Source organism: Ranitomeya variabilis, chromosome 2 (genome assembly GCF_051348905.1).
Source record: "Ranitomeya variabilis isolate aRanVar5 chromosome 2, aRanVar5.hap1, whole genome shotgun sequence".
NCBI classification, from domain to species: domain Eukaryota; kingdom Metazoa; phylum Chordata; class Amphibia; order Anura; family Dendrobatidae; genus Ranitomeya; species Ranitomeya variabilis.
Window position 1 is genome coordinate 442,949,788 of NC_135233.1, and position 13,826 is coordinate 442,963,613.

General features: G+C 43.6%; 1 protein-coding gene across 2 annotated transcripts in view; it reads right to left on the reverse strand.

Moving 5' to 3' along the window:
- The window catches only part of LOC143806508 (uncharacterized), a 203,831-nt gene that overhangs the window by 168,363 nt on the left and 21,642 nt on the right, over positions 1 to 13,826 (reverse strand). For both annotated transcript variants that reach the window (XM_077287121.1, XM_077287122.1), the window contains 3 exons: positions 11,970 to 12,095; positions 4,994 to 5,195; positions 1,745 to 1,875 (listed from right to left, as the gene is read on the reverse strand). In XM_077287121.1, coding sequence (XP_077143236.1) covers positions 1,745 to 1,875; positions 4,994 to 5,195; positions 11,970 to 12,095 — 459 coding nt within the window. The remainder of the gene's footprint in view (positions 1 to 1,744; positions 1,876 to 4,993; positions 5,196 to 11,969; positions 12,096 to 13,826) is intronic.

The following is a 13,826-nucleotide window of genomic DNA, read 5'->3' on the forward strand; positions in this document are numbered from 1 at the left end:
GGCTATGCGGAGTGGGTGGGGCTATGTGGAGTGGGTGGGGCTTGATAAATATAGTCAGTCAGTGTAGTTACCCATTCGATCTGAGATTACCTTGACGTTTGGTGAATGGGCTCACAACGTTTGCAAATCTTGTGCTAAAAATCTCATGTGTTTTTTCATGAAGTTCATAAGCCATTATGCTATTCACATTCCACATATTTCACATTTCCTTATTTTTAGCACAGATGAGTGCGGCCATTGATCTATTTTGTATTTGACTTTTTTTGGCTATGCACTAGTATAAATTATATATATATATACACTCACCGGCCACTTTATTAGGTACACCATGCTAGTAACGGGTTGGACCCCCTTTTGCCTTCAGAACTGCCTCAATTCTTCGTGGCATAGATTCAACAAGGTGCTGGAAGCATTCCTCAGAGATTTTGGTCCATATTGACATGATGGCATCACACAGTTGCCGCAGATTTGTCGGCTGCACATCCCAAAGATGCTCCATACAAGGCAGGATGGATCCATGCTTTCATGTTGTTTACGCCAAATTCTGACCCTACCATCCGAATGTCGCAGCAGAAATCGAGACTCATCAGACCAAGCAACGTTTTTCCAATCTTCTACTGTCCAATTTCGATGAGCTTGTACAAATTGTAGCCTCAGTTTCCTGTTCTTAGCTGAAAGGAGTGGTACCCGGTGTGGTCTTCTGCTGCTGTAGCCCATCTGCCTCAAAGTTCGACGCACTGTGCGTTCAGAGATGCTCTTAGGCCTACCTTGGTTGTAACGGGTGGCGATTTGAGTCACTGTTGCCTTTCTATCAGCTCGAACCAGTCTGCCCATTCTCCTCTGACCTCTGGCATCAACAAGGCATTTCCGCCCACAGAACTGCCGCTCACTGGATTTTTTTTCTTTTTCGGACCATTCTCTGTAAACCCTAGAGATGGTTGTGCGTGAAAATCCCAGTAGATCAGCAGTTTCTGAAATACTCAGACCAGCCCTTCTGGCACCAACAACCATGCCACGTTCAAAGGCACTCAAATCACCTTTCTTCCCCATACTGATGCTCGGTTTGAACTGCAGGAGATTGTCTTGACCATGTCTACATGCCTAAATGCACTGAGTTGCTGCCATGTGATTGGCTGATTAGAAATTAAGTGTTAACAAGAAGTTGGACAGGTGTACCTAATAAAGTGGCCAGTGAGTGTATATTGTTCGGTCAGTTGATCTATTTTACTATATACTATTTTCTGACTTGAACGTCCCGCCCTTCTCCATGCTGTGATTTTAATTACATCTCAACACAGTTGGTTCTGAGCCTCCTATATAAGTAGGCTTTATCCTGTTATTAGCCATAGGTAAGTGTTCACATTAGGCAGTCAGCTCAGATACCATAGGTAAGTGTTCACATCAGGCAGTCAGTGTAGTTACCCATTCGATCTGAGATTACCTTGACGTTTTGGTGAATGGGCTCACAACGTTTGCAAATCTTGTGCTAAAAATCTCATGTTTTTTTTCATAAAGTTCATAAGCCATTATGCTATTCACATTCCACATATTTCACATTTCCTTATTTTTAGCACAGATGAGTGTGGCCATTGATCTATTTTGTATTTGACTTTTGTTGGCTATGCACTAGTATAAATTATATACATATATTGTTCGGTCAGTTGATCTATTTTACTATACACACACATACATACACTCGGCTTTATATATATATATATATATATATATATATAGATTACGGTACCTTTTATATTTGTCTCAGTTATTAAAGAGTAAGGACCCATATAGTCTGTGAAAGATAGCATAGATTGATCTTCAATGATGGTGTCTGTGCTTAGGTCATATTGGATTATATTAAAGCCAGCGATGCTGACCCTGAAAATCAGAAGATGATTATTGTAGATAGTGAGGATCACTATAGGAGTGACCAAGTAAAAACATTTACTGTCATATTCATAGCTAGAAGTTCTGCATCTCAATACATTATCTGTAATGGCTGTTCTCAAACATTTCATGACATTTGCTGCTGACTGTAAGCCAGACACTGTGCACTACCTGTGTGTGACCAGCAGCCTATACAAGCCTTTTTTGGGTGCAATTCTAATACTAAGCAATCAGCCCCTTTATGAATTGGCAGGTTGTGAGTGGTTGTCTCATCAGTATCATGCATCGGTGTTGCCACCATCTTTATTATATGGGTTTGCTGCATCCTGATGCCCTTTTTGTCTATGATAATATCTTCTAGGCCCTCCAGGCAGCAGGACCTGAGTACAGCTTAAACCTCTGCACACCTATAAAATATCCAATAAAAAAAGAAAAAAGAGAGCAGCACAGCCTGAATATCCAGAGATTATCAATAGTGTGAAATACACAGGGCAAACGGTCGTCCGAAAATGAATGGAGGTGCTCGCGTGATATAAAGTATAAGTCATATAGAAACAATAGAACAAACGCGGCAGCACTCACCAATACTGCAGTTCAACTGTCCTTTATTGAAACACACGGAATGACATCTTCACGGCTCGGGGGAGTGAAATGGAACAGGAGTGCGACGGACTCGAACTGCAGGATTGGTGAGTGCTGCCGCGTTTGTTCTATTGTTTCTATACAACTATAAAATAACCAATTTATTTTTATTTATTTCACCATGTAGTATTATTGCTTTTATCTTTATAAATATAAATAATCTATCAGTACTATATGATAACCCAGCATGAAAAGAATTGGAATAAAAATAACAATATCTTGTTCTCTGAAGTGTTTAATGGTACATACAGTTAGGTCCATATATATTTGGACAGAGACAACATTTTTCTAATTTTGGTTATAGACATTACCACAATGAATTTTAAACAAAACAATTCAGATACAGTTGAAGTTCAGACTTTCAGCTTTCATTTGAGGGTATCCACATTAAAATTGGATGAAGGGTTTAGGAGTTTCAGCTCCTTAACGTGTGCCACCCTGTTTTTAAAGGGACCAAAAGTAATTGGACAATTGACTCCAAGGCTATTTCATGGACGGGTGTGGGCAATCCCTTCGTTATATCATTCTCAATTAAGCAGATAAAAGGCCTGGAGTTGATTTGAGGTGTGGTGCTTGCATTTGGAAGGTTTTGCTGTGAAGTAAACATACGGTCAAAGGAGTACTCCATGCAGTTGAAACAAGCCACCCTAAAGCTGTGAAAACAGAAAAAATCCATCCGAGAAATTGCTACAATATTAGGAGTGGCAAAATCTACAGTTTGGTACATCCTGAGAAAGAAAGAAAGCACTGGTGAACTCATCAATGCAAAAAGACCTGGGCGCCCACGGAAGACAACAGTGGTGGATGATCGCAGAATAATCTCCATGGCGAAGAGAAACCCATTCACAACAGCCAACCAAGTGAACAACACTCTCCAGGAGGTAGGCGTATCAATATCCAAATCTAAAAAGGGGGGTAAACACTGGCGCTGCACTGTCCGGACAATAGGGGAAGGGGGAGATAAAGCTGCTGGTGAGGTGACAGAGACTGTGCTAAACCCTGTCTAAAATAAATAATGTAATAAACCGATACCACACCTGCGCTAATAGGAAAAGGATGCTGCGTACACTACGGCGCTGCCTGCTGTGAGGGCAAAAACGGAGCCAATTGCGCTCTGCTTAGTGAAGAAGGTCCGGGATGCAGACAGTTTATGTACATACACATGCACTTACTAGATGTAGGCGTGAAGATGGTTACGGAGGTCAGTAGATGTCCAAGTCCCTTCTGCCGGTGAGCCGGGCTGAACCGCGTGCCTCTAGGGAGATCCGGAGCCTACTGTGCCCAGATGGGAGGTTGAATGCTGGGCGTCTAGCACGGGCAGGAACCGCTCACTCCTAGCGTGCCCCGGCCGGAAGCAACGCCGGAGCAGTAGCGGTATGGAGGGGGGCGTGGCTAAGGTAGCGCAGGTGTGGTATCCTATTAGCGCAGGTGTGGTATCGGTTTATTACAATATCCAAATCTACCATAAAGAGAAGACTGCATGACAGTAAATACAGAGGGTTCACTGCACGGTGCAAGCCACTCATAAGCATCAAGAAGAAAAAGGCTAGACTGGACTTTGCTAAAAAAACATCTAAAAAAGCCATCACAGTTCTGGAAGAACATTCTTTGGACAGATGAAACCAAGATCAACCTCTACCAGAACGATGGAAAGAGAAAAGTATGGCAAAGGAGTGGTACAGCTCATGATCCAAAACATACCACATCATCTGTAAAACCCGGCGGAGGCAGTGTGATGGCTTGGGCATGCATGGCTGCCAGTGGCACTGGGTCACTAGTGTTTATGGATGATGTGACACAGGACAGAAGCAGCCAAATGAATTCTGAGGTATTCAGAGACATACTGTGTGCTCAGATCCAGCCAAATGCAGCCAAACTGATTGGTCGTTGCTTCATACTACAGATGGACAATGACCCAAAACATAAAGGCAAAGCAACCCAGGAGTTTATTAAAGCAAAGAAGTGGAATATTCTTGAATGGCCAACTCAGTCTCCTGATCTCAACCCAATTGAGCATGCATTTCACATGTTAAAGACTAAACTTCAGACAGAAAGGCCCACAAACAAACAGCAACTGAAAACCACCGCAGTGAAGGCCTGGCAGAGCATCAAAAAGGAGGAAACAGCGTCTGGTGATGTCCATGAGTTCAAGACTGCAGGCAGTCATTGCCAACAAAGGGTTTTCAACCAAGTACTAGAAATGAACATTTTATTTAAAACTATTTAATCTGTCCAATTACTTTTGGTCCCTTTAAAAACAGGGTGGCAAATGTTAAGGAGCTGAGACTCCTAAACCCTTCATCCAATTTTAATGTGGATACCCTCAAATGAAAGCTGAAAGTCTGAACTTCAACTGCAGCTGAATTGTTTTGTTTAAAATTCATTGCGGTAATGTCTATAACCAAAATTAGAAAAATGTTGTCTCTGTCCAAATATATATGGACCTAACTGTATATAGTGATAGTACCTGTACTGTAACTGGGGATCCAGTGGTCCATTAAAATAAGAATGCGTCTTTGTTCCATCACCCACATGAACTCCTATCTTTTTTGACTGAGTGAAACTCATGATCGATTCTTCTTCGAGGATGTAGGTGACATAAGTGTTGGTTAGCTTGTTCTTAAAATCATCGTATGTTTTAGATAAAATGCCATCGGGTGGGCGGTCGTCTAAATAGGGAAATTAAAAGTTTACATTCATTTACCATAATAGGCACAAAAAGTGAGAAGGATCCTCATGATGTAGAAAGCAGCAAACCATCACAGTATGTTCTTAACCCCTTCATGACCCAGCCTATTTTGGCCTTAATGACCTTGCCATTTTTTGCAATTCTGACCAGTGTCCCTTTATGAGGTAATAACTCAGGAACGCTTCAACGGATCCTTGCGGTTCTGAGATTGTTTTTTCGTGACATATTGGGCTTCATGTTAGTGGTAAATTTAGGTCGATAATTTCTGAGTTTATTTGTGAAAAAAACGGAAATTTGGCAAAAAATTTGAAAATTTTGCAATTTTCACATTTTGAATTTTTATTCTGTTAAACCAGAGAGTTATGTGACACAAAATAGTTAATAAATAACATTTCCCACATGTCTACTTTACATCAGCACAATTTTGGAAACAAATTTTTTTTTTGCTAGGAAGTTATAAGGGTTAAAATTTGACCAGTGGTTTTTCATTTTTACAACAAAATTTACAAAACCATTTTTTTTAGGGACCACCTCACATTTGAAGTCAGTTTGAGGGTTCTATATGGCTGAAAATACCCAAAAGTGACACCATTCTAAAAACTGCACCCCTCAAGGTGCTCAAAACCACATTCAAGAAGTTTATTAACCCTTCAGGTGTTTCACAGCAGCAGAAGCAACAAGGAGGGGAAAAATGAACATTTAACTTTTTAGTCACAAAAATGATCTTTTCGCAACAATTTTTTTATTTTCCCAAGGGTAAAAGGAGAAACTGGACCACGAATGTTGTTGTCCAATTTGTCCTGAGTACGCTGATACCTCATATGTGGGGGTAAACCACTGTTTGGGCGCACGGCAGGGCTCGGAAGGGAAGGAGCGCCATTTGACTTTTTGAATGAAAAATTGGCTCCAATCTTTAGCGGACACCATGTCGCGTTTGGAGAGCCCCCGTGTGCCTAAACATTGGAGCTCCCCCACAAGAGACCCCATTTTGGAAACTAGACCCCCCAAGGAACTTATCTAGAAGCATAGTGAGCACTTTAAACCCCCAGGTGCTTCACAAATTAATCCGTAAAAATGAAAAAGTACTTTTTTTTCCACACAAATTTTCTTTTAGCCTCAATTTTTTCATTTTCACATGGGCAACAGAATAAAATGGATCCTAAAATTTGTTGGGCAATTTCTCCTGAGTATGCCAATACCTCATATGTGGGGGTAAACTACTGTTTGGGCACATGGTAAGGCTCGGAAGGGAAGGAGCGCCATTTGACTTTTTGAATGAAAAATTATCTCCATCATTAGCGGACACCATGTCAGGTTTGGAGAGCCCCTGTGTGCCTAAACATTGGAGCTCCCCCACAAGTGACCCCATTTTGGAAACTAGACCCCCCAAGGAACTTATCTAGATGCATAGTGAGCACTTTAAACCCTCAGGTGCTTCACAAATTGATCCGTAAAAATGAAAAAGTACTTTTTTTCACACAAAATTTCTTTTAGCCTCAATTTTTTCATTTTCACATGGGCAACAGGATAAAATGGATCCTAAAATTTGTTGGGCAATTTCTCCTGAGTACGCCGATACCTCATATGTGGGGGTAAACCACTGTTTGAGTGCACGGCAAGGCTTGGAAGGGAAGGCGCGCCATTTGACTTTTTGAATGGAAAATTAGCTCCAATCGTTAGTGGACACCATGTTGCGTTCGGAGAGCCCCTGTGTGCCTAAACATTGGAGTTCCCCTACAAGTGACCCCATTTTGGAAACGAGACCCCCCAAGGAACTAATCTAGATGTATAGTGAGCACTTAAAACCCCCAGGTGCTTCACAGAAGTTTATAACGCAGAGCCATGAAAATAAAAAAATATTTTTCTTTCCTCAAAAATGATTTTTAGCCCGGAGTTTTTTTATTTTCCCAAGGATAATAGGAGAAATTGGACCCCAAATGTTGTTGTCCAGTTTGTCCTGAGTACGATGATACCCCATATGTGGGGGTAAACCACTGTTTGGGTGCACGGCAGGGCTCGGAAGGGAAGGCATGCCATTTGGCTTTTTGAATGGAAAATTAGCTTCAATCATTAGCGGACACCATGTCGCGTTTGGAGAGCCCCTGTGTGCCTAAACATTGGAGCTCCCGCACAAGTGACCCCATTTTGGAAACTAGACCTCCCAAGGAACTAATCTAGATGTGTGGTGAGCACTTTGAACCCTCAAGTGCTTCACAGAAGTTTATAACGCAGAGCCGTGAAAATAAAAAATGTGTTTTCTTTCCTTAAAAATATTTTTTTAGCCCAGAATTTTTTAATTTTCCCAAGGGTAACAGGAAAAAATTGACCCCAAAAGTTGTTGTGCAGTTTCTCCTGAGTACGCTGATACCCCATATGTGGGGGTAAACCACTGTTTTGGCACACGTCGGGGAGCGGAAGGGAAGTAGTGACGTTTTGAAATGCAGACTTTAATGGAATGCTCTGCGGGTGTCACGTTGCGTTTCCAGAGCCCCTGATGTGCCTAAACAGTAGGAACTCCCCACAATTGACACCACTTTGGAAACTAGACCCCCAAGGGAACTTATCTAGATGTGTGGTGAGCACTTTGAACCCCCAAGTGCTTCACAGAAGTTTATAACGCAGAGCCGTGAAAATAAAAAATGTGTTTTCTTTCCTTAAAAATATTTTTTTAGCCCAGAATTTTTTAATTTTTCCAAGGGTAACAGGAAAAATTTGACCCCAAAAGTTGTTGTCCAGTTTCTCCTGAGTACGCTGATACCCCATATGTGGGGGTAAACCACTGTTTGGGCACATGGCGGGGCTCGGAAGGGAAGTAGTGACGATTTGGAATGCAGACTTTGATGGAATGGTCTGCGGGAATCATGTTACGTTTGCAGAGCCCCTGATGTGCCTAAACAGTATAAACCCCCCACAAGTGACCCCATTTTGGAAACTAGACCCCCCAAGGAACTTATCTAGATGTGTGGTGAGCACGTTCAACCCCCAAGTGCTTCACAGAAGTTTACAACGCAGAGCCGTGAAAATAAAAAATCATTTTTCTTTCCTCAAAAAAGATGATTTAGCAAGCAATTGTTTATTTTCACAAGGGTAACAGGAGAAATTGGAACCCAATATTTGTTGCCCAGTTTGTTGTGAGTACGCTGATACCTCATATGTGGGGGTAAACCACTGTTTGGGCGCACGTAAGGGCTCGGAAGGGAAGTAGTGACATTTGAAATGCAGACTTTGATGGAATGGTCTGCGGGCGTCACGTTGCATTTGCAGAGCCCCTGATGTGCCTAAACAGTAGAAACACCCCACACGTGACCCCATTTTGGAAACTAGACCCCCGAAGGAACTTATCTAGATGTGTGGTGAGCACTTTCAACCCCCAAGTGTTTTCACATAAGTTTATAACGTAGAGCCGTGAAAATAAAAAATAATTGTTCTTTCCTCAAAATTATGTTTTAGTAAGTAATTTTTTATTTTTGCAAGGGTAACAGGAGAAATTGGACCCCAATAGTTGTTGCCCAGTTTGTCTTGAGTACGCTGGTATCCCATATGTGGGGGTAAACCACTGTTTGGGCGCACGTCGGGGCTTGGAAGGGAGGGCGCACCATTTGACTTTTTGAACGCAAGATTGGCTGGAATCAATGGTGGTGCCATGTTGCGTTTGGAGACCCCTGATGTGCCTAAACAGTGGGAACCTCTCAATTCTAACTTCAACACTAACCCCAACACACCCCTAACCCTAATCCCAACTGTAGCCATAACCCTAACCACAACCCTAACCCCAAAACACCCGTAACCCTAAATCCAACCCTAATCCTAACCCTAATCCCAACCCTACCCACAACTGTAACCCCAACACAACCCTAACCCTATCCTTAACCCTAACCACAAGCCTAATCTTAACCCTATTTCCAACCCTAGCCCTAATTCCAACCCTAAGGGTACCGTCTCACAAAACGATTTACCAACGATCACGACCAGCGATATGACCTGGCCGTGATCATTGGAAAGTCATTGTGTGGTCGCTGGGGAGCTGTCACACAGACCGCTCTCCAGCGACCAACGATGCCAAGGTCCCGGGTAACCAGGGTCAACATCGGGTTACTAAGCGCGGCCCTGCGCTTAGTAACCCGATGTTTACCCTGGTTACAAGTGAACGCATCGCTGGATAGCTGTCACACACAACGATCCAGCGATGACAGCGGGAGATCCAGCGACGAAAGAAAGTTCCAAACGATCTGCTACGACGTACGATTCTCAGCAGGGTCCCTGATCGCTGCTGCGTGTCAGACACAGTGATATCGTATGGATATCACTGGAACGTCACGGATCGTACCGTCGTAGCGATCAAAGTGCCACTGTGAGACGGTACCCTAACTCTAATTCCAACCCTAACCCTAAGGCTATGTGCCCACTTTGCGGATTCGTGTGAGATTTTTCCGCACCATTTTTGAAAAATCCGCAGGTAAAAGGCACTGCGTTTTACCTACGGATTTACAGCGGATTTCCAGTGTTTTTTTGTGCGGATTTCACCTGCGGATTCCTATTGAGGAACAGGTGTAAAACGCTGCGGAATCAGGTGTAAAACGCTGCGGAATCCGCACAAAATTGACATGCTGCGGAAAATACACAGCGTTTCCGCACGGTATTTTCCGCACCATGGGCACAGCGGATTTGGTTTTCCATAGGTGTACATGGTACTGTAAACCTGATGGAAAACTGCTACGAATTCGCAGCGGCCAATCCGCTGCGGATCCGCGGCCAATCCGCTGCGGATCCGCGGCCAATCCGCTGCGGATCCGCGGCCAATCCGCTGCGGATCCGCGGCCAATCCGCTGCGGATCCGCTGCGGATCCGCGGCCGATCCGCTGCGGATCCGCGGCCGATCCGCTGCGGATTCGCAGCCAAATCCGCACTGTGTGCACATGCCATAACTCTACCCCTACCCCTAACCCTACCCCTAATTCTAACCCTAATTCTAACCCTAGTTCTAACCCTAACCCTAGCAGAAAAAAAAAAATATATATATATTTTATTTATTTTTATTATTGTCCCTATGGGGGTGATAAAGGGGGGTCATTTACTATTGTTTTTATTTTGATCACTGTGATAGGCTATATCGCAGTGATCAAAATACATCTGAAACAAATCTGCCAGCCGGCAGACTCGGCGGGCGCACTGCGCATGCGCCCGCCATATTGGAAGATGGCGGCGCCCATGGAGAAGCCGGACGGACACCGGGAGGCCCGGTAAGTATGAAGGGGGGGTGATCGGATCACGGGGGGGGGGGACTGGAGCACAGGGAGGGGGCACCGGAGCACAGGGGCAGCGGACAGGAGGACGGAGGAGCGGACAGGACGAATTAGGGGGGCGGCCACGTAACAGAGCACTGGGGGGGCGATCGGTGGGGTGGGGGGGAGGCAGATTAGGTTTTCCAGCCATGGCCGATGATATTGCAGCATCGGCCATGGCTGGATTGTAATATTTCACCGTTTTTTGGGGTGAAATATTACAAATCGCTCTGATTGGCAGTTTCACTTTCAACAGCCAATCAGAGCGATCGTAGCCACGAGGGGGTGAAGCCACCCCCCCTGGGCTGAAGCACCACTCCCCCTGTTCCTGCAGATCGGGTGAAATTGGAGTTAACCCTTTCACCCGATCTGCAGGAGCGCGATCTTTCCATGACGCATACGCTGCGTCACAGGTCGGGAAGGCACCGACTTTCATGACGCAGCGTATGCGTCAAAGGTCGGGAAGGGGTTAATAAATTGTGCTCCTCCACCATCTTCTTCCTTTTTTAATATACCACACTTTGCAGAGATGCTCTTTATATCATCTTTCTCTGTGGCTAAGAGGTGAGGATATTGTGTCAGGTGGACTCACTCAGCTGCACTCCGAGTTAGACACAGGAACCTTTTGAATTAAAGTCTCTGGGTGGTTTATTGCTTCATAATCCACAAAGCAAAGTAATAACACAAAAACAGCCTTTTTGGCACAAATGAAAATAAAAAGTCTATACAAACAGTCCTTCCCAGTATGGCTTCAGCCCTCTGGGATGCAACACACTTCAACTCCCGCTGGACCTTGCGTCTGGAGACTTCCTTCCTCCAAACAAATAACAGAGAAAAAAACACAGTGGTTGGACATTTAACTCTGCCAACCACACCTTTGAGGAAGAGATATGGTGAGTAGGCGTCCCTCACATCTCTCATCTACTTACCAAAAACCCCAGACCCTTGTAATGACTGGTTGAGCTCCCTTCAGCACATAGTATTCTGGAGGGAAATTTATGGGTTTTTGATCACGGAAGAAAGCAATCTTCGTGATACATATCTCCCCTCACACAGAGCGGCACTGACTCTGTCACAATATAATCCAACCACATGCTGCAGATACGACTGAATAGGCTAGAGTAACATTTGTTTTTTTTGCAAGAACATTCTATAAAACTTGACTTTTTAGTGCTTAATCCTTTAAGAAAAAAGCTTCCACATAAATCACTACATCTTGAAACTTGAACCTGAAAGAGTGTTCTCTGTGATGGCTACTGTGTTGTATAATGCACTTTACAAGACCTGTGTGCATGCATTAAGTAATGTTTAAAGGCTGTGCTTTATATTGCGTAAATAGAATGCGTTGTGAATACTTCAAAACTAACCCAGTAGGAGAGTCCACATCCATTGACATACTAAAATTCTGTTTAAACAGCAGCTATACACCACCCGGCGCTCCATGACACACGTCTCTAGAAAGTCATCCTTACCGGTCATCTCTGTTGTTACTACCACAGCATACGCCACTATGTCTCCATAGGAAGCATGAAAAGGTGAGAACTCAACAGATATTGCACCGCCAGATGGATCATTCTGAATGTTGCTATCTGACAGATCTGCATAAAACATATTTATAGGATTGAGAAATCTGTAAATTAACACAGTAATATATTTTTATATTCTTTACTTAAAAATTCTTAAACACTGAACTAGTAACAATAACAGTAACCGATATAATATTTTTTATAATATTCATGAAAACAAGAACCTATATAATATATCTTATACCAGATAAGGTTCACTTCATTCTCCTCCTGTACTGATATTTAATTCTCAATAAAGTCAATTCACAGATAAAATCTGTCTTCAGTGAATACAGATTTTCACAGAAAATTCTGTGGAGAGAGGAGAAGAGGAGAGAGGATTATGGTTCCATTATACATTAGGGACAGGTCAGGGCCGTATTTGCCACTAGGCACTTGAGGGCATGTGCCTAGGGCGGGGACAATGCAAGGGGCGGCACCTGAGCAAGGTTTGTTGTGTTTTGTTTTTTTTTCATAAGTCCTGGGTCACCTCCCGACCGACCATGCATACAGGGGGGGATATGAGCCATGCATACAGGGCGGGATATGAGCCATGCATACAGGAGGGGGATATGAGCCTTATGGGATGGGAGGGAGATGAGCCATGCATACAGGAGGGGGGTCATACAGTATTGAGCATCATGTGGGATCATTATACAGTATGGAGAACTGTGTGTGGCCATTATACAGTATTGAGCATCATGTGTGGCCATTATACAGTATGGAGCATCATGTGTGGCCAATGGCCATTATACAGTATGGAGCATCATGTGTGGCCGTTATACAGTATGGAGCATCATGTGTGGCCATTATACAGTATTGAGCATCATGTGGGATCATTATACAGTATGGAGAACTGTGTGTGGCCGTTATACAGTATGGAGCACTATGTGTGGCCATTATACAGTATGGAGCATTGTGTGGCCATAATACAGTATGGAGCACTGTGTGGCCATTATACATTATGGAGCATCATGTGTGGCCATTATACACTATGGAGCATCATGTGTGGCCATTATACAGTATTGAGCATCATGTGTGGCCATTATACAGTATGGAGAAGTGTGTGTGGCCATTATACAGTATGGAGCATCATGTGTGGCCATTATACAGTATGGAGCATCGCGTGTGGCCATTATACAGTATGGAGCATCATGTGTGGCCATTATACAGTATGGAGCATCATGTGTGGCCATTATACAGTATTGAGCATCATGTGTGGCCATTATACAGTATGGATAACTGTGTGTGGCCATTATACAGTATGGAGCATCATGTGTGGCCGTTATACAGTATTGAGCATCATGTGTGGCCATTATAAAGTATGGAGCACTGTGTGGCCATATTTTTTTGTTTATAATTATTGTATTTGAAACAGTGTGATCAGCAGTGCTAAATGGCTGTGGTTGGGACGTGGATATGGGTGTGACTAGTTGTGAAATGGGTGTGGTCAGAGGCATGGTCTAAAATTTGCCGCGGCGCCACAAGCTTTATACCTCCTTCCCTTCTTCAAAAGTTGGGAGGTATGGTATCACATTTGCCAGGTCATGGCAAGTGCCACAAATCCCATAGGGAATGAATGAGGCCAAATGCAGTGTTGCCGTAAGTGATCCGTTATGCAGCACATGCAGAAAAACTGCCGGATCTGCTGCAAAAGGTGACTTTCACATCAGCGATTCTTGCCAAAGTCACTGCCGATAGTGTCATACTCACCAAAGGGAAAGGCAGCACTAAAAGTGCCTAGGGCAGCAGAAAATCTAAATA